Source organism: Watersipora subatra, chromosome 11 (genome assembly GCF_963576615.1).
Source record: "Watersipora subatra chromosome 11, tzWatSuba1.1, whole genome shotgun sequence".
NCBI classification, from domain to species: domain Eukaryota; kingdom Metazoa; phylum Bryozoa; class Gymnolaemata; order Cheilostomatida; family Watersiporidae; genus Watersipora; species Watersipora subatra.
The window spans coordinates 7,370,413-7,391,351 of NC_088718.1; the positions used below are offsets into that span (position 1 = coordinate 7,370,413).

At 37.5% G+C, this 20,939-nt stretch overlaps 1 protein-coding gene across 1 annotated transcript in view; it reads right to left on the reverse strand.

Annotated features, from left to right (window-relative positions):
• Positions 1–9,707: 9,707 nt before the first annotated feature.
• Positions 9,708–20,939, reverse strand: part of LOC137408146 (rootletin-like) — a 45,355-nt gene continuing 34,123 nt past the window's right edge. The window contains exons 28-38 of the mRNA XM_068094538.1: positions 19,744–19,861; positions 17,082–17,254; positions 15,886–16,041; positions 15,657–15,791; positions 14,789–14,934; positions 13,983–14,112; positions 13,278–13,478; positions 12,966–13,135; positions 12,686–12,886; positions 12,417–12,553; positions 9,708–10,284 (exon numbers count right to left, since the gene is read on the reverse strand). Coding sequence (XP_067950639.1) covers positions 10,118–10,284; positions 12,417–12,553; positions 12,686–12,886; positions 12,966–13,135; positions 13,278–13,478; positions 13,983–14,112; positions 14,789–14,934; positions 15,657–15,791; positions 15,886–16,041; positions 17,082–17,254; positions 19,744–19,861 — 1,734 coding nt within the window. The 3' untranslated portion in view covers positions 9,708–10,117. The remainder of the gene's footprint in view (positions 10,285–12,416; positions 12,554–12,685; positions 12,887–12,965; positions 13,136–13,277; positions 13,479–13,982; positions 14,113–14,788; positions 14,935–15,656; positions 15,792–15,885; positions 16,042–17,081; positions 17,255–19,743; positions 19,862–20,939) is intronic.

Here is a 20,939-nt window from a genome sequence, read left to right on the forward strand (position 1 = left end):
ATATTAAAATATTAAAACATATCAAAATGCTAAACTTAGTAATTTAACATTTTAACAATGTCAGATTTTGATAAAAGCTGTTTTCAAACTTGTGATAGCCTTCAAGTTGACATACCTAGACAGGTTTGACATACCTAGACAGGTGTGCTAATAGGATAAACCTTATAAATAGTTTTTGAGAGATTTGACCAAGTACTTAAGCGATAAGTTAAGCTAAGAACTCAAGTTTGGATAGAGGAAGTGTTTAGCAGCCCAAGGTTATTTCTGGCCTGTGATTGGACATCTAGGCTTTTCTCTCAAATTATTGAGAGATGAATATAAATTCAAGTAGTCCTGAAGCGGTTGGTGCTCTGTGATTGGCATGTCTCTTACCATCTTGAGCTGATAATCAATATACTCCATAAGAGTGCAGGTTTGATGCAAATAGAGAGCTATTGTGGTACCAAAGAGAACTCAAGGAAAGAATACCTTGCTAATTTACATCATAGAACAGCGTTATGCAAAAAAGCTTTTTCTTTAATATACATAATTTACTTTACTACTTTTGTTTTTGTATTTCATGTTCTAATTTGCTTTAAATGGCATTAATAATGCCAAATTTTAAAATTTTAAATGGCAATTTAATTTAACATCTATCTAAAGAAATCCTCATATTGCAGATGCATGCTGACCGCTGCTTATATCGCTGCTACACACAGTGACACTGAGAGGCTCTCACAGGCAGCATATGATTTAATAATTTAAAAACTGTAAATATTTTATATTTATTTGTAGTCTTTTTCAGTCATTTCGTATAACAAAGTTGTGCATTTACTAACTGTAATGACTGTCTGTCTCACATACATTTACTAAGTTTCCATACTGCAATAGTGTAGTGACACTTGGGTATACCAGTGCCAAAGCGCTACGCTGGGCCGACAAGCAAATCATGTTTTCATAGGGCGCTATAGTAAAGTGGTGGTTGTGCAACGACTATGTCAAGGTTGTATCTTTAATCCTTGCGGTTGCACAAGTGGGACGCCATTGGTCACTATGGTTGTTTCCATGACACAACGACAACACATTGCACAAGTGTTTAGTTTCCAAATAGTGACACAGAATCATGCCGAAATAAGAACGACACGACTGTTTCCATTATGGCACTGCAGCATCATATGGGGGTCTGTCGTTATGCTATCGCTGTATGGAAACTGAATAATTATAATAATTTAACTTTATGGATCAAACTTGTTGGATAACTTTATGGATTTATGGATAAAAAAACAAAAATAAACTTAGTTCATTAATAACTATGTTTTTGAAAAGTTGATATCTCTAATCATAAAGAAGCAAAACTGCTTCTACTGACCTGCTATACGCCTCGCTTTTCGAGCTTGGGTGAGACCTTGCTGTTTCTCCCAATCAATATGCCAGCCCCTCTGAGGACTCACAAGGTTTAACTGATTCCGTAGAACAAACCTAGCCAGAATAGTGAAGAGGGTAGACGATCCCGTTTTCTCTACTTTACTCAAAACAAAATGTCTCACCGGCTCACACAAGTCCACATTCTTTTTTTCTACAATATGAAGAGCATGTGGTTTTACTGTTGAAGGAGTTTGTCTGATCTCATGAGCATGGGATGTACCAAAAAGCATTGGTGGATGCAAGGAAATGGTTAAATCTGTGTTCAAACATAACCAACAGTTTGGGGGATGGCTCAACATTAAAACATTTTGAATGAATGGTAAATAATACTATAGAGGCCTCTAAATTAGAAGTTATCTTAACTTTCATTCTAATTAACATTGATGAGAAGAGCAGACAACTCTTTAGATAAAATCTTTGTATGTATGTCAAACTTACATGCACACTTTGCCAAACCAATTTTTTAAAAGTTATGCGCTGAATTTTTCTAAAAACTAAACCAATATGATATAAAAAACTCAAAAGATAATAAAGTTTTTTTGTTATTTTAACGAAAAGAGCAGCTGCGCACAATTGTGACCTACTTTTCTAATGCTGAAAAATATTATCTAAAAAAATTAGTGATCAAGCAGTTAACAATCTGTGGTGAAGACTGTCAGAAGCAATGGCTACTGAAATGCAGTGCTTCAACGTATAGTGATCAGAAAAGAGGCTATGAAAAAAGTCAAGGTTACAGACAGGCATAAGCTTACCTGACACAAATGATGGGCTGGAAGATATAGAAAATATTTGGCTACCTGCTGGCTGGAAAGGAGTGAAATACCTGCAAGTCAACTCATATATTTAGTAAATCACTCAATCTAATCATCATTTCTCAGTGCTTATCATAGGGTTCTTCCTACCACCATATATTTCATTGATACGACTTTAAAAATGCTATTACGAAAAAGTACATGTAGATACCTTCAAGGATAGTTTGAGATACAGCCGAAGAAACTTGCAATAGGTAAACTATTACATGAACGTGGAAGTAAGCTGATACACATACTAGAAAATGAGCTAACATACTGACTAGAAGATGAGCTGATATACAGACTAAAGAGTGAGCTGATATACAGACTAGAGGGTGAGCTGATACACAGATTAGAGGGTGAGCTGAAACACAGACTAGAGAGTGAGCTGAGACACAGACTAAAGATTGAGCTGAGACACAGACTAGAGAGTGAGCTGGGGGTGAGCTAATTATAGAGTGAGTTGATACACAGACTAGAAGGTGAGCTGATATACAGACTAAAGAGTGAGCTAATATACAGACTAGAAGTTTAGCTGATATACAGACTAAAGAGTGAGCTGATATACATGTATTGGAAGTAATTAATGGGTACAGTTTTGAGTTGGCCAAACATAATAAAACATAGTTAGTATACATGTAGCGTAGTGTGTATCATATATGTGTCATCGTTACTAATGCATTTTATGTGTGACCACAAACAGCCAGTTTTTATTATGCCAAGTGGTTGTTTGTTTCTTCCTCAGTTTTTCAGCTGTAACTGAACCAATAAGTCAGCCATTTTCCTAATACCTATCTTAACTTGGATTTCAAAGAATCATATACAATTATGTAGCATCAAAAGCTGTAAGTACTTAAATAATGTCAAATTATATTAGTAACTTGTCTCTTTCTTGATAAATGCTTTAGTATACTGTGTAATTGCTCTTTGTATACAATTCTGATAAGATTGCTGTGAAATGTTAGCTCAACTTTCATTACTTTTAATACTTTTATTTTAGAACCTCTTTATTCCAAATGTGTCAGTGGGCACTTGTTTTGTGTAAACACTCCAAAAGACCAGTAATTTTTTGTAAGTAAGATTAATGTTTTAATTTGTGAAATTTTAACTTGGGTCATAAAGTAAAACCATAATTCATTTATTCGCTGCAATCCATAATGTAAAAAGTTTGTTTCCGTTTGTATAACAATTCAATACTGCTTTCTTACAGCACGGTTCTCTTAATAATAAAAAGGTAGCACACTTTATGAGAGGACCAGTTGATCTATTACTATATGGTTTTCTGGATGTACCAGTACAATACAGACTAGAGGGTGAGCTGATACACAGATTAGAGGGTGAGCTGAAACACAGACTAGAGAGTGAGCGGAGACACAGACGAGAGAGTGAGCTGAGAGTGAACTAATTATAGAGTGAGTTGATACACAGACTAGAAGGTGAGCTGATACAGACTAAAAACACAGACTTGAGAATACCACTAAAATACCACATCATGGTCACTAAATCTTGGTGTTCTGTCAATAGTGCCAAAGTACAAGTGCTATATGTAATTGTAGCTATGATACACACATTGAGATTTTAATATCAGAATTGGTGACAAGTTTTGGTAGCTTTCTTCTTAACAATTTATACAACGAAGCGACACCTTAGTTGAAAATTTAACATTTTGTGTGTACTATAACCATCATTGCAAACAAAATCATTGCGAAGATAACTTCTCAACTCTTTAGCAATGTTAAAATACTTTTATTTACAAAAAGTGAAAGTTCTCAGCAGCGTAATAATAAGCTACAGGCCTAAATACAAATAATAAAAAAATTATGAGCATCACAAACATTAATTTGAAACATATGCAAACGGTTTGTTAATAATTCACCCAAGAGACACCTTAGTTTCACAGAACATTTCATTTTTACCATAACTACAATTGCAAACCCATGGTTGGTTTATCCATGTCACAGCCATGAAGTACTGAGGTGCATTACATAACTTCGCTACTTCTAAAAATGAGGCTCCTGTTTTCATGTAAAAGTGCATAAATGTAAGTGTGGATATCATGAGTACTTGAAAAGCTTTGAAACGAAAACTATGTAAAAATAACACGTTGTTGTGCTTAGGCTATATAAAACTAGCTTAAAAAACTATGACATAGTTTGTGCAAAGGTCTCTTCCATAAAAAATGACAACCCAAAAAATTAATTAATGGAAGCTGTCTTGATGTCCAATTACTATATCTGCTAACACTCACTATGGAGGGAACTGAGACTGTTGGGGTGTCTGTTACATAACCAAAAGAGGTTGACTGACCTATTAGTGTAGAGAGCAGCAACCACATGCCCCCCTCCTGTCGTCACTCTTCAAGGCCACCAAACATTTTTCACAGAATGTTTTCGTGTTTTCGTGTTTTCCACCATATTTCACAATGGAAACTACATGTATATGTCATAAATGAGTCTAAACCTATTTTCATTACAATCCTTGGTAACTAGCCAAGACCTGTCACAGCTGTTCACAACCTGTCACTGCTAGTCAAGGCTGATCACTGCTAGTCGAGACCTGTTACTACTAGTCAAAAACCTGTCACTACTAGTCAAAACCTGCCAGTGCTAGTCAAGACCTGTCAGTGCTAGTCAAGATCTGTCACTACCAGTGAAAACCTGTCACTGCTTCTCATAACCTGTCAATGGTAACCAAGACTTGTCACTGCTAGTCAATGTCTGCGCAACATGATAGAAACTTTCCTCCTCATTGTTATTCGGTAATTAGACTATTTTATTAAGTAAGTTCTAGGTTAGTCAAGACTTATGACTACCTGGCTGCCGCCGGTTAAGAGCATACATCGTGACTTGACCTCCCTGACATGAAATTATGCATATTATCAAATATAAACCTTTTGGCTTATAAGCAAAAAAATAATAACAAATATTTATCATATATTTACTTTTATTTGCAGTTTGAAAATTAGAAACTTTTTTAAAGAAACTTTGACTTTTGGAAGGGCTAGTAACTTATCTGACAACACAAAGAGTATAAGTCAGGTTTAGCTAGTAGCCTAGAGTAAACTCGGCAATTGTAGAGATAATTTCAAACTCATAAAAATGTAGATTGTCCTCACTAATACTGTAGAGACACTATCAAACTCAAGGAAGAAGTTTAAATTACATTTACCAATACTCTAAGGATACTACCAGACTCAAGGTAAAAGCATAGATTCAACTCACCGATACTGTAGATATATTATTAGACCAACGATGGAACAAGCCAGGAGGTAGATATGAAAGGATCTAAACATCTTACTGTATGGCAGCTTGTTAAAACTATGATGTAACAGCTGGTTAGAGCAACCCATCATTACAATATGTTAGTAACAAAGATGCATAACTTTGTTAGTTATCTCTCCAATATCTCTTCAAATTTCTCATATTTTCAAGAGATTGTACGGTTTGAGCAGCAGCTGCATAAATGCAGTCAAATACCTTCAGTGCAATAGATTTTTTTATCAGGCTTTTCTCACCGCATTGCTCCGCCACGCGAGCAAATATTTGAATACAGTAACTCTATCTAATTTTCTACGTAAACATAGTCAGATAGCATTCAACTGCTGATCGTCAACCTTACTGGCTAGTGTTTGGTTTGCATTATGTATCACTCTAATTATAATCTAGTGTTTAACTTAACACTTTGTTGGCCATTTCATTATCATCAAAAATATTTTGACTAACATAACTGTTTAACATTTTGTTTGTAGTGTTCGATTTGCGCACACTTCATTTGTGAGAAAAGGGGATTAGATGTATGGATCGTTACCATTATGTGAATAAACTGCAGTGACTAGCCGTTTTAACTTCACAATACTTCTCATTCTCTCTAAGTGCTGGGAACCAAGTCTTAAAGTGAGACATATACAATTGTGGCTCAGTAAAATGACACATCTCTGTGTGTTGTAAATAACTTCACCCTGATGACACCTCTCTAACTGTCCATTGTGGAGTACTTTATCTCGAAGGCACGTGTCCAATTGTGTATTGTAAACAACTTAGACTAGAGAGTGAGCTGATACACAGACTAGAGAATGAACCAAGATACAGTATAGAGGGTGAGCTGATAGACAGACTAAATGCTGAGCTGAAACACAGACTAGAAAGTGAGCTAAAACACAGACTAGAGCAGGGATTCGCAATTGGCGGTCCGCGGGCCACATCTGGCCAGCAAAGCAATTCTTCTGGCCCGCGACGAATTTTTATTGAGTTGGTAATTGCCGTAGAACTTGCCTGTTCAGGCAAATTCTAAAGATGCCACAAAGAAGATATTGCAATATGTGCAATTAAAGCAGCTTCTGTCGGCTTGCCGGTCTGAAAGGCGCGCGGTACGCAGAATTAATTCTGTCCAGAACGCTTAATAGTCATTTTTGTACCCTAGTTTATAAGATGGCATCCTTTTCTAAAAAGCGAAAAGTTGTCTTCGAAAACAGGCAATGGAAAAATGAATTCCCGTCTGATTTTTGTTATATTAAAGCTATATTAAAAGCAGATACCGCTCAAAGTTCACGCAAGGACACTTATCAGCCATATTAATAACTGCAACAACGTCTCAAGAACCAAATTTTTAAAAACTTACTTCATCTAAGAAAGGACACTTCTCACATTGATCCCGTAAGTTAAAATTATATTGACTCTAATTTGGTTTATGTTAATTATACGTTTAGTGTCATTTCAATAAACATGATTTTTATATTTTAATGTTCTATTGCTTTCTTCTTTTTACTTATTGTTTATATGTACTGTGGTGTCTGCCCGCTCTAAGCCTTGAACTTAAGACTTTGGCCCGTCAGTCAAACTATTTGCCAACCCCTGGACTAGAGGGTGAGCTGATGTACAGCCTAAAGAGTGAGCTGATAGACAAACTAGAGGGTGAGCTGATATACAGACTAAAAGATGAGCTGATACACAGACTAGAAGGTGAGCTAAAACACAGACTAGAAGGTGAGCTGGTAGACAGACTAAAAGGTGAGCTAATACACAGACTAGAGAATGAGCCCGTGTAAAGACAAGAGGCTGAGCTGATACACAGACTACAGAGTGAGCTGATATACTAACTAGAGTGTGAGCTGATACACAGACTAGAGGATAAGCTGATATACAAATTAAAAAGTGAGCTGATACACAGACTAAAGAGTGCGCTGATATACAAATTATAGAGTGAGCCGATACACAGACTAGAGAGTGAGCTGATATAGAAATTATAGAGTGAGCTGATACACAGACTAGAGAGTAAGCTGGTATAGAAATTATGGAGTGAGCTGATACACACACAAGAAGGTGCGCTGATACAGACTAAAAACACACACTTGAAAATTCCGCTAAAAATACCACATCATGGTCACTAAATCTTGGTGTTCTATCAAAGTACAAGTGCTATATGTAATTGTAGCTATGATACACACATTGAGATTTTATTATCAGAATTGGTGACAATTTTTGGTAGAGTTTTCTTCCTAATAATTTATACAGCGAAGTGACACCTTCGTTAAAAATTTAACATCTTGTTTGTGTTATAACCATCAGTGCAAGCAAAATCATTGCTAATATACACTCTCAACTCTGCCTACTTTTCTCAACTCAATTGTCCTGATGTCCAATCAATATATCTGCTAACAGTTACTATGGAGGAAGCTGAGATTGTTGGGGTGCCTGTTACCTAATCAAAAAAGGTTAACTTACCTATTAGTGTAGAGAGCAGCAACCACATGCCACAGAATGTTTTCGGTTTTCGTGTTTTCCCCAATTTTTCATGGTGGAAAACTACATGTATATGTCATAAATGAGTCTAGCCCTATTTTTATTACAATCCTCGTAACTTGCCAAGACCTGTCACTGCTATTCACAATCTGTCACTGCTAGCCAAGACCTGTCACTGCTATTCACAATCTGTCACTGCTAGCCAAGACCTGTCACTGCTATTCACAATCTATCACTGCTAGTCAAGACCTGTCACTGCTATTCACAATCTATCACTGCTAGCCAAGACCTGTCACTGCTATTCACAATCTATCACTTCTAGCCAAGACCTGTCACTGCTATTCACGAACCGTCACTGCTGGTCAAGGTTTATCACAGTCAAAATCTGCTACTATCAGTCAAGACCTGTTACTTCTAATCAAAACCTGTCAGTGCTAGTCAAAATCTGTCACAGCAAGTGAAAACCTGTCACTGCTACTCAAAACCTGTCAGTGCTAGCCAAGACTTGTCACTACTAGTCAATATCTGTTGCAACGTGATAGAAACTTTCCTTCCCATTTTTATTCGTTCATTAGACTATTTTATTAAGTAAGTTCTGGGTTAGTCAAGACTTATGACTACCTGGGTGATGTCAGTTGGGACCCTACATTGTGACTTGACCCACCTGACATGAAATTATGCATATTATTAAGTATAAACCCTTTGGTTTATAAGCAAAAAATTAGTAACAAATATTTATCATACATGTACTTTTGTTTAAAATTTAAAAAGTAGAAAAATTGGTAAAGAAACTTTGACTTTCTGCAAGACCTAGTAACTTATCTGACAACACAGATAATATAATTTAGGTTTAACTAGTAGCCTAGAGTAAACTCGGCAATTGTAGAGATAATGTAGAGATAATTTCAAACTCATAAAAATGTAGATTTTCCTCACCAATACTGTAGAGACACTATCAAACTCAAGGAAGAAGTTTAAATTACATTTACCAATACTCTAAGGATACTATCAGACTCAAGGTAAAAGCATAGATTCAACTCACCGATACTGTAGATATATTATTAGACCAACGATGGAACAAGCCAGGAGGTAGATATGAAAGGATCTAGACATCTTACTGTATGGCAGCTTGTTAAAACTATGATGTAACAGCTGGTTAGAGCAACCCATCATTACAATATGTTAGTAATAAAGATGAATAACTTTGTTAATTATCTCTATAATATCTCTTCAACTCCTCATGTTGTTAAGATATCGTACAGTTTGAGTAGCAGTTGCCTAAGTACAGTCAACTACCTTTAGTGCTATAGGTTTTTTCTATCAGGCCTTCCTCGCAATATTGCTCAGCCACGACAGCAAATATTTGAACAACTATATCTGGTTTCTTACCTAAGCAATGGCTAGTTACTGCCTAGTGTTTGGTTTGCATTATGTATCACTCTAACTATAATCATTGATTGAATTAAAAAAATTGTTGGCCATTTTATTATCATCAAAATTGTTTTAACTAACATAATCGTTTAACATATTTTGTTTGTAGTGTCCGTTCCGCACACATTTTACTTGTAAGAAAAGGGGGTGACATGAATGGATTTGTCACCATTATGTGAATGAATGAACTGCAATGACTAGCCGTTTTAATTTCACAATACTTCTCATTCTCTTCAAGGTCTGGGTACCAAGTGTAAAGGTGAAAGTATACTATTGTGGCTAAGTAAAATGACGCATCTCTGTGTATTGTAAATAACTTCACCCTGATGACACGTCTCTGTGTATTGTAAATAACTTAGTTCTAGGCAACACACAAGCCAGAACAACTAACATCGTAACAAAAGTGAAAAATCTACGATTTCAAACTTGCGCAAAGAAAGAACACAAAAAATCACTCAAATAAGAACGAGATTTGAAACTGTGAGCAATGGTAAGCAACCCTACGCTATTAGGCTATAATAATTTATAACAATTTGCGTGAAAAATTCTCACATAAAATAGCATAAAAAATTCTTTGGACGGCATAGAAGACTTAGCAGTCTAAGAAGAAAACCAAAAGGCTGCAGCAAATCAATTGTAGAAAAGTCTTGGTTAGCGGACTATATTGTCCACGTGGTTCTACTGTTGGCAGATAAATGTACAGTTGGCAGAGAGGTTTAACTGAGACGTGTTGGCAAATGGAAGGAGGCGTGACTATATGCGCCGACTTCTCATGTTAGAATGAGGACTTTGGGTAGCTCGCCGACGGCTGGGACGGGCTCCAAGTGTGGGGGTAGAAGTCAAACGTCCTACACGTAACGGAGAGCCACTACGTGTAGGAGAACGTCTCCTTGGACTACCTCTGATTGGAGAGGCTCTCCCTGTAAAACCGTGTGGCTCATTTTGATTGACCACTCATAGAACGAGTGTGTTTCAGCCATTTTATCAATCTACTACTTAACCCAAGTGCGAATTTATCAGCAGTATTCTCACTTCGGAGTAACCTTCCCTAAAGTTTCAAACTATATGTATGTTGGTATCCTTTGATGATTCTCAAGAGCACAACCTGTCTGCATGCATTTACTGACTCATTGCTATTTCTTTCAAAAGACTACTTATTACTAGACAAGCAGCTAAAGTAATGCTGAAACTGAGTTGTCTGCTAAAACTACCACTACTAATACTACTACCACTACTACTAATATTACTAACACTACTAGTACTACTACTGTTACTACTACTACTATTACTACCACTATTACTATTATTACTACTACTATTGCTACTAGTACTACTACTACCACTACTACTACTATTACTACTAATACCACTAATATTACTAACACCACTATTACTACTACTATTACTACCACTACTACAGTCAAACATGGATAACTTGCCCTCGGATAGCTCGAACACATGGTTAACTCGAACGATTTCTTTGGTCCGTTCCCACGTAATGATAAATTGCTATAGATAACTCGACCTCAACTCTGTTAACTCGAACAATTTTTTGCCCAACGGCTACCAAGACGGTTGTTATCACTTTAGAAAATCACTTTATTCCAAGTCATAGAGGTAAACCTCAACTTTTCGTTAAATCATAGGCGTCGTTATTACCACCGTAAGCAAAATATTTTTGTCAACGACTTTTCTAAAGGTTTGGTGAATTTTGATTTTTACCAAACATCCGCTTAGCGATCGCCTTTCGGAAGCATGGAAAAGTGAGGTGACCTTCGCATAAACTTCAAGAAAAATCGGCAAAATTGATCTCGGTTAAAACGCTCAAAAGAAAAATGTCTTTTTTCTGAGCATTTCAACAACGATCAAGTTTTGCCAATTTTAATCTAAAAAACGTTCTGGCAATAACATCATCTCAAACAACAAAACAATCTCAAGTGATAGAAAAATCTCCTATACTTTTTGATAAAAAGGTTTTAAACTTTACATTAGAAGCATTTAATTCGAAACAAGCCATTTGTGCTTTTGATTTCTATTATAGTTTGTATATGTGTATGTATCTACTAATAAATAAATAAATACATGGACTTGTGACAGTGCTCTAATAACTTGAACGCTCTGATAACTTGAACACTTTCGCTCGGTCCCGTGAAGTTCGAGTTATCCATGTTTGACTGTACTATTATTACTACTACTATTGCTACTAGTACTACTACTACTACTATTACTACTACCGTTACTACCACTATTACTATTATTACTACTACTATTGCTACCACTACTACTACTACCACTATTACTACTACTACCACTACTACCAGTACTACTACTATTACTACTACTGATACTGCTATTACTACTACGTATGTAGGTAAGGCTCTTCCTAAAATAAAATTTTCTTTTACTAGATTTAATCCTACCTGAATGAAGCTAAATTAATAAATGATTTATTAAGTCAATAATAAATCAATCAATTGAAAGCTTTCACTGAACGTAATTAAAGGGTTTACAAAGGTTGTTGCTGGTGCATGATAAAAGGCTGGTAAATAAGGTCTTTGGAAAAAATTGTTAAGCAAAGCAACCACTAAAACACTAAAAAGAAAACAACAAACTAAGAAATGAGACGAATTGTTACTCTGAATATGTGAAATCTTTGACGTATGCGTTTCTACTAGGTAAATAAAGGTTGTTATGGCTTGTGGTTGAGGTACTTAATGGAAGACTTTCCCCCAGATATAATAATCACGATGTTGAAGTTTTTGATATATTTTTTCCCACCTGCTAGTACTAGTAGTACTACTACTCACATCAAGTGTCAAAAATCATGATTATGCTTAAGGTGATTTTGACAGACCATCGCCATTCCCCTCATGAACATAGAGAGGTCTCGACATGCCTAGCTTGATGGATAAAACGTTGTGATCAAAAAATATGAAGTGAATGGCATAGCCTAGCTTTTCTCCTATTTGGATACCAGAACAAACGAAGGGAGGATGAGAAGTACCAGCCTCAGATATGAACAACTAGCTATATTTTGCTGAACTGAACCAACCGAGTGACTCATCCAACTTTTTAGCCTCATGTTCTAGAAGGGTGCTGTCAAGGTGGGGGTCATGAACAACATTGCTGAGGGATGTGTCAAGGATATTTCTAATCTCTCGTATGTCATCACCAGTTCTGACTGAGCGACTGAAAGCAGTAACAGGAATAGTCAGGAGCAAAAGTGCGTTGAAGCGAATGATATGCAAGTTAATTTCATGAAACTCTACCGCTTGCAGGCGTGAATGGAGACATACTAGTAACAGCAGATAGTAAACATACCTTATGTAAGCCTGACGTTTCCTGATCTCCTGACCCAGCTGGTCCTTGAGGGTAGCCACCTGCTCCTCAAGCCCTTTCACTCTTTGTCTGTGAGCTCGTTCCCGTGTCTCGAGCGTTCGCTCACCCTGAATCTGCGCCGACCGCAGCCTTTCCGTTTCCATCTCTGTTTCGGCTCGATGCCTTGTAGTCAAGTCAATCAACCTAAGAAAATAAGCGAGACGTACACAGCAGCCCGAAACACGAACCCAAGTACAGTTTAAATAGGGAAAGGTCAGCGTACCTTTGTGCGTGCTGACTTTCAACTTCAGCCAATTGCGCTTGTAGATTCTGAACTTGTCTTTGCAGTTCAATATTCTCTTCCTCGAGTCGGCAAAGAGACGTGCCTAGGGTTGTCTTCTCTTTCTCCTGAAGGTTGACTCTCTCATCATTCATTAGTTTTTCCCTCTCAACCTGGATTACCATCGAATGTTTAAAAAAGCTGGCAGCTACTTTTTGGTTTCATTAGCAATCAAACTAAAATAACTTTCTCTTTTATGACTGCACATAATAAAGCACGAGACAAGCCACTGTTGCACTAAAAATTGACTCCCACCTTGTCAAGTGTTTTCTTCAGCGCTGTTTTGTCTTTTTCAAGTGTTCTGGCTGTTCTATGCACCTCCCTCTGCTCTGTTTCAAGCTGGGCAAGGGTGCGCTGCAAGGAGGCGACACGTTCCTGCAAAGCCTGCCTGTCTCCTCCAATCTTCTGCAGCTTCTGATTCAGCTCTTGCTCCGTCTCCTGTCTCTGAACCAACAGCTGTAAAGAAAGAAGGGTTAGATTCCTAAACAAATGACTGATTGGATAAACAGTTTCTTTCGGATTTTAAAATTATTTTCGTAAAACACCATATCCTCCGATGGATGCGTGACACAGCTCTACTGGTGACACGCTTGCACTGCTCTAAAAGTCGGTTTATACTAAATGTTTCTGTGAGTTTTACCATGTCTAATAGCCTGTGGATGAACCAACATGTCACATATGATTGACCAATCAGAGACTGTGTTTTATCAATTACAACATTATCACTGGTTAGCGTTGTTGTGCAACCATTCCACTGAACAATATTATTCAATTCAAAAAAGAAACATGGATAGAGCAACATACTATTGTCATGACCACCAAAAATTCACACGTTCATTATAAACAGCCAACTTGAACTGCAATTTTTTAAGAACTTTTTGACTCGAAATCGCCGATTTTCACCACGTCTACTAATATGTACTTCCTTCACATGACTGATCTATGCTGCGTGACACTCACCCCGTGACTCTGTCGCACCTGTCCCTCTAGCTCATTGCGTCGCACCTCGCTGTCTTGCAGCTCTACCTGCAGCCCCTGAACTCGCTCTATCAGAGAATGATTCTGCTTTTTAGTCTCATTTTGTGCTTGCCTACGAAGACACCATGAATATCAACTGGGAATAACAATAGAGTGAACCTGTTGAAAGCACTGTTCCTTTTGTTACATAAGTTTGGCGTGAATATGGCTTACAGCATGAAAGTGGTAAGTTCATAGAACTACTGATGTCAAATTAATGCATTACCTAAATTAACATTAATCCCGTAGTTATGTTTGAAAATAATTAAACAAATTTAATTTATTTGTTGCTAATGTTGAAAAGAGCTGATATAATTAAAACCTTCAGTAATAACTTTTGGAATGCCGTTTAAACCCTCCAACATCTGTGTTAACAACAGATGCTAACTGTGTTAACATCTGTTGTTAACTGTGTTAACATCAAAAATTAACATCTGTGTTAACAACATATGTTAACTGTGTTAACATATGTTGTTAACTGTGTTAACATCACAAATCAACATCTGTGTTAACAACATATGTTAACTGTGTTAACATATATTATTAACATATGAAATAGAACTTAAATGACTTTTGTGAAAAAATTTTTCTATGTAAATTTACTTAAAATACTTTTTCAATACAAGAGGCTTCCATGTGCTTGAAAAATGTGAAATACCCATTTTATAAATTTTGAAGTCAAAAAGATACTAGATAATGAAAATGTTACGCTGTCTTGTGTTGGCTTTTAAACCAATGGAAGTACCTACCTAGTAGTGTCAAGCCTCTCCTGTAGGACCCTCCTGTCATGCTCTGAACTAGTCAAAGCCCTTTGAAGCTGCTGCACTCTATCTTGGAGGTCTCCAATTGCGGCTGTACTCTCTGACAGTGACATGTTGAGGCTCTGCACTCGATCCTGTATAATAACAATGAACAGTATAATGCGTGACCACTTGTGACAACAAGAGACAAGTTGTGCACTATCTAGAAAAGTCCCTGCATAACAAATCATGGATATATCCTGCAGAATGCAAGGTACATTGTTCACTACCTCATGCAAAGTCTCATGAAGTCTCAAGAGTCTCATAACAGAGTGATGCAATAAAAAATTGAGTTTGACGTATTGTAGAATGACTAAACGAAAGGGCAAAGAGAAACCAGAAGGTACAGCACAAAGAAGAAGTAAACGTGACACTATAGAGAAGCCAGGAAGGTACATGATATTATCATATCATGTATTATGATAAGATATGATATTATCATATCATATCATATCATATCATGACTGCCCTCTTGTCATATAGCAATTGTTAAATGTCATCTGGTGAGTGACTAGGGCTAAAATTGAAGGCTGCAGAAAGACTGCCGTGTTCTGTTGCTCAGCAAAAGCCTAAGAAGGAATGATCTTTGATAGAATTGACACTTTAAAATGCTTTCAATTACAGCCCGTTGCCAACTGACAGTAAAGTTCTAGAATTGATTATGTTATCAAACCAACAAAACCAGCTGGTTTTGAAGTAATAACCCACAATTGACCGTCTAGTTAAAACTGACAAAGGTGTACTCGCTTTAATATTGTACGTGAAAAAATGTACTGTGGATGACCTACAGCAAAGTTGTCGCTAAAACTTTACTAACCTTCTGAGCAGATTCCTCCTCTTCAGTTTTGGCCAAAGTCAGCGAAAGCCTGTCGACAGTCAGCTGTAGACTCTGGTTTCTGCCCTCTAACTCTTGACCCTGTCTAGCGAGACTCTCAACTCTCTCGTTCAGTACCTGCCAACACATGCCATATCAAGTCAGCTGACACACCGAATTGGTTTTCCTGATGACTAATTACATGTTTCTAAATGTATAAATTCAAACACACCTGTATCTCAGTGTCCTTGTCAGCGAGCACGAGTTTTGTTCTCTGAATATCTCCTTCCAAAGCTCTCTTTGTCAACTCCAGCTTGGTACATCTGTTCTCAGCGTCCTCTATAGAAGCTCTCATTGCCTTTTTGTCTTCCTCCATTTTGCTTGTATCCTGCAAACGATGTATACCACTATTTGACTGTTTATAACATCCTGGCATGCTTTCTATCACTTATGTTTCCATTGTGTTAATGGCGTAGATTAGGAGTTGTGTGCACATTGTATTACTGTCTGATAAGTGTGGCAACGGACATTCAAATGTTCCGGATTAATGCAAAAGTTTTGTTAAAACATAAGTTTCCCCCCAGAGGTCATAGCAGCGCATTCGTAACTGCTCAAATTGAAATAAAATCGACTGAAGTTTGAAAAATGTTTCAAATGGAATAGTTTGCGTGGCATATTCTTGGGCATCATTTGCAAGTGTGTTTCCATGTTTCCATCTTCTGCAAACATGAAACATTCCGTAAAAATTTGTGAGTAACAAAACTCGCTTGACTTGTGGATTTTTGCCGCTTCCATCTTACGGATTAACTCGTGATGGAAACATACTGCGTGTGACCCATGAGACATGGAAACATACTGCGTGTGACCCATGAGACATGGAAACATACTGTGTGTGACCCATGAGACAAGGAAACATACTGCGTGTGACCCATGAGACATGGAAACATACTGCGTGTGACCCATGAGACATGGAAACATACTGCGTGTGACCCATGAGACATGGAAAAATACTGCGTGTGACCCATGAGACATGGAAACATACTGCGTGTGACCCATGAGGCATGGAAACATACTGCGTGTGACCCATGAGACATGGAAACATACTGCGTGTGATCCATGAGACATGGAAACATACTGCGTGTGACCCATGGACGTAACAACATGCCGCTTCCAAAACTTGGCTGTCATGTAGCAAGTGCTAATAGTTGAACTTAAATATGGGCATCATCTGTAGCCTGAACTTGGTTCACATATTTGCATTAAAATTCAGTAAACCAATACTAATTGTATGAAACGAGCATTATAACTACAAACTCCATTATTTATAGGAACAGAAGCATAGACTTAAGCATTGATACAACTCATTTCCAGACAGAAGTCTATGACACAAACAAACCGCAAGCAAGAGAATGTCTATATACAACATACATTTTTGAGTTTGGCCGCTCTATCGTGTAGTTGGCTCTTATCGGTTTCACAACTATTCAATGACCTCTCCAAGTTGGTCATTTTCTCTGTCAATAATTTCCTCTCTCGCTCATTTCGCCTAATTGTCTCCTCTTGCAGCATAAGAGCAGTCTGAGCACTTGCGAACCTTCCATCTGTTACAGCGTTGAATTATACATAATTTACATTATCAACAGCAAAGGTCTATTGTAAGCAGCAGTCATCAACCTAGGGAGTTGCCATACCACTCCAGGTTTTCACACAAGCTCATTATTGGTTACGTATAGAGTTGTAAAGTGGAACTTGCACCACTGAAGTGATGTAAATACCAAATAATATCAATAAATAGCTTAGACACCAAACTTAATTTAAAATAATCTTTGTCCTTGTAGACCTCAGTCCAAAGATATAACAGTTTGAATGAGATCCTTTCTTACGAGCGGTCAGATTGAAACGGAAGCAAGATTATTACACCTCTAGTTGCAGTTTAGCTACAAAACCGACTGAATAGAGACGTGTAACGCTGCAACTTCAATGCAATAGCCAATATCAATAACGAGAGACGACAGCGGCAAAACTAGTGATGTTATATCAACACGTATTCTTCTTTAGAGCATTTTAACCATGATCAAGTTTTTAAAATTTTAATCATAGATATAGTAAACCCTAGATTGGCGAATAGCTATCATTACAATGGAGCAAAAGTGAGGCCTATAATAATTGGCTGTTGTTCTCACGACGTTACGTCCCAGTGATGTGCATCACAGCATCAAAGCCTTCAGCTGAGCAATGAGTTTAGTAGTGAAAGCATGCTTGTCCAACTAGTTTTTAAGTCATAAACGTAACAATAAGACTAAATCCTTGGTGAAATGTCATCAGAGGAGACTACAACACCCCAGGTATGTGAGCCCACAATACAAATTTTAAATACTTGGTAAGTTGTGTACTATATCATTGGTTCACGTTGTAAGAAACTGCTGGAAACAAACCAACTACCAACTCAACTGAACTTACTTGTCTTATCATGGTCTCATAACAATGAACATACCTTTCTATGATTATTCTGAATTGAAAGTGAATGAATGCTTAGGACTATAAAAAGGAAGAGTTTCTAGACTGATTACAACAACACATATTACAAACTTTTCTCTCAGCTGATAGGGTTGTAATCTAGCTTGGCATGATTGTTCGAATGCCTTTTTTGTCTCATTCCAAGTAATGCAATGATATTCATTCTACTACATGTATTGTTAATGTTTAGGCTAAGAAAAAGTCAAGCCGCAGCTGGTGCTGTGCCTATGGATGTTCAAGCAATCTTGAGAAATGCCCAGATCTGGCGTTTTATCACTTTCCAAATGAGAAACGAGCTGAAACCCGTAATGCTTGGATAAAGGCGGTGCAAAGACAGGATTGGACTCCAACATCAAGCTCTGTATTATGCAGTGAACATGTTGAGAAAGACTGCTACAAGATTCCACCAGGTATTGGAAGAAAACCAATGCTAAAATCTGACGCAATATCTACAATATTTACAGCTTATCCAACCTACCTTTAGCCAAACGCTGTGAAAATACAGACACCAACCATATGAACAAAAAGCCTGCCGAAACATGGAAGAACATCTCAGACAGCAGCCAGCACCATAATACCTGACCCTGAAAATACTACACCTGGTGATACTACTATCCATGATGATGAGCAACCTGCAGCTTCTAGCAATCAGGACACACCTACAGCCTTGACAACAAGCGGCCAACGCGGCGGTAGACCTAAGCAGCCTGCTGTCACACGTATCTCAATATTAAAAAGAAGAATCAAAACTCTACAGCAGAGAGTCTGTCGATTAGAGCAGAGGAATAGGATTTAAAATAATTTGATCACAATACTGAAAAAGGACAATAAACTTAACAATATAGAGCTTACATCGGTGGATGGATGTCTAGAATTATTGTCTCATGCACAGTGCATGCCACCAATCTATTCAAAACTATAGTAAATCGCTATATTAAAATCAGAATACACTAGGCCGCTTCAAAGCAGGAATCTAGTTCAACCAACCTTAGACAAAAGCTATCTCGTCTAGTTATTTTCAGTCCTGTCTAATGGGTGTTTGTTTAATACAGTGGTCCAGCGTAACTGCTTCTAAATCTCATTTGATTCATTAGTTCGTTATTAGTTTAATTTCTATTTGGTCACTCTTTGTATTATCAATGATATAGAAGCTTCTAAATCGTTGGTATTATCCATTACCATGTGTCTAAGATTCTTGCCTTTCTCATCCAAAGTCAGTTTTATATATTGTCAATAAAATATGCAGTCTCACATGCACAAACTATGGAAAAATTGAGCAGTTTTTAGTGTTAAGTCAATAGGAGTTCAGGAGATCAGCTGATTCACTCTACACATCACCATGACGTTGCGTCATGCTAATTATAGGTCTCACTTGTTTTGATTATTCGCATATCTAGGGTTTACTATATCTATGATTTTTATCTTCAAACATCCTGGCAGTCAGATCGCCTTAGACATCAAAACAGCAAATGATAGAAAAATACTAATACTTTCTGATAAAGTCTACTAAAGTTTCGTGCATGTTTATCGTTAAGGTGAAGGTGAAAAACAATCGATGAGTGATGGAACATACCGAGCCCTCGCTTATCCTCTTCCACTTCAGTCATTGACTTCTGCAACAAACTCAACCTCTCTTCGACCCTGCTTCTGTCTTCATGCAGCTCTCCCAGCTGACTGTTGAGCATGCGCACCTGCAGCCGAGTGACAAACATCACAATACCTAACCTGACGAGGAACAGCACTTGAGAAATACTATTGCATCAAGGACACAGGCAGCAGCCAATCTAGAGTGAAAGCAAAAGGTGTGTAGATGTACCCTACGGATTACAACTAATATATACATGTATCTATTCAAATCTAAGTGTTTGACTGTCATCCATATGTGCAGTTATAGCGATACAACTTTGTTTGCACTGAAATAAAACTTTGAAACCCCAGTTTTGCAGACAGGTGTGCTATCCCCTATGCCACCTGGCCTACTTGTTATACTTCGAAATAATTGTGCACATATTCACTACACCTGCCAATCTTTAATGGTTAAATAAACACGCTTCACGCCTTAGCTAGCGCGCTTGAACTACTAGAAAAGAACATGTGCCCAGACTTCCCCAAAATGCTATAAATATATGTAGATATAGCATGAACATTATTAAATTTATAGCACACACAGAAATAAACAAACACCTTATGTAAGAGTTAAAATGGCAAATGTCGTATATGCTGATTAAAAATCAATTTTCTGTGCAGACTTTTTGTATTATTCGCGCAAACCTTCACCTAGTCTTTACAATAATGAGACATCAGACGACATGTCCATCCGTCTGATACCGAAATCCATCCGTCTGGTGGGAAATTAAAAAATGAGTAGCATCGCACTGGCTTTGAACCCGCAACATGCAGCTTGCAAAACCAAATAACTGCACATATACAGTAGTTACTATACTATACCTGATGATCTATAATGGCATACCCGACTGCCAGGGTACTAGCCTTTACTATAATAAGAGCTGTATCCATCTGCCCGACGCCTCGGCTAGAGGTTGGAAAAAATACTGCATCATACAGGACTCGAACCCGCAACATCACGTCTTATCACCGAGTGAACTACCACCTGCACCAACCTCTCACTTTCCAAGATGCTGGAGTAATTGTGCACATTTTATTCGCTGCGCTTTATTTACACAACTGACGATCTCTCACAGCACACTAGACCGACTGGGTACTAGTGTACACAAAAAGAACATCTACCAATTAAGACATTGAATCTTT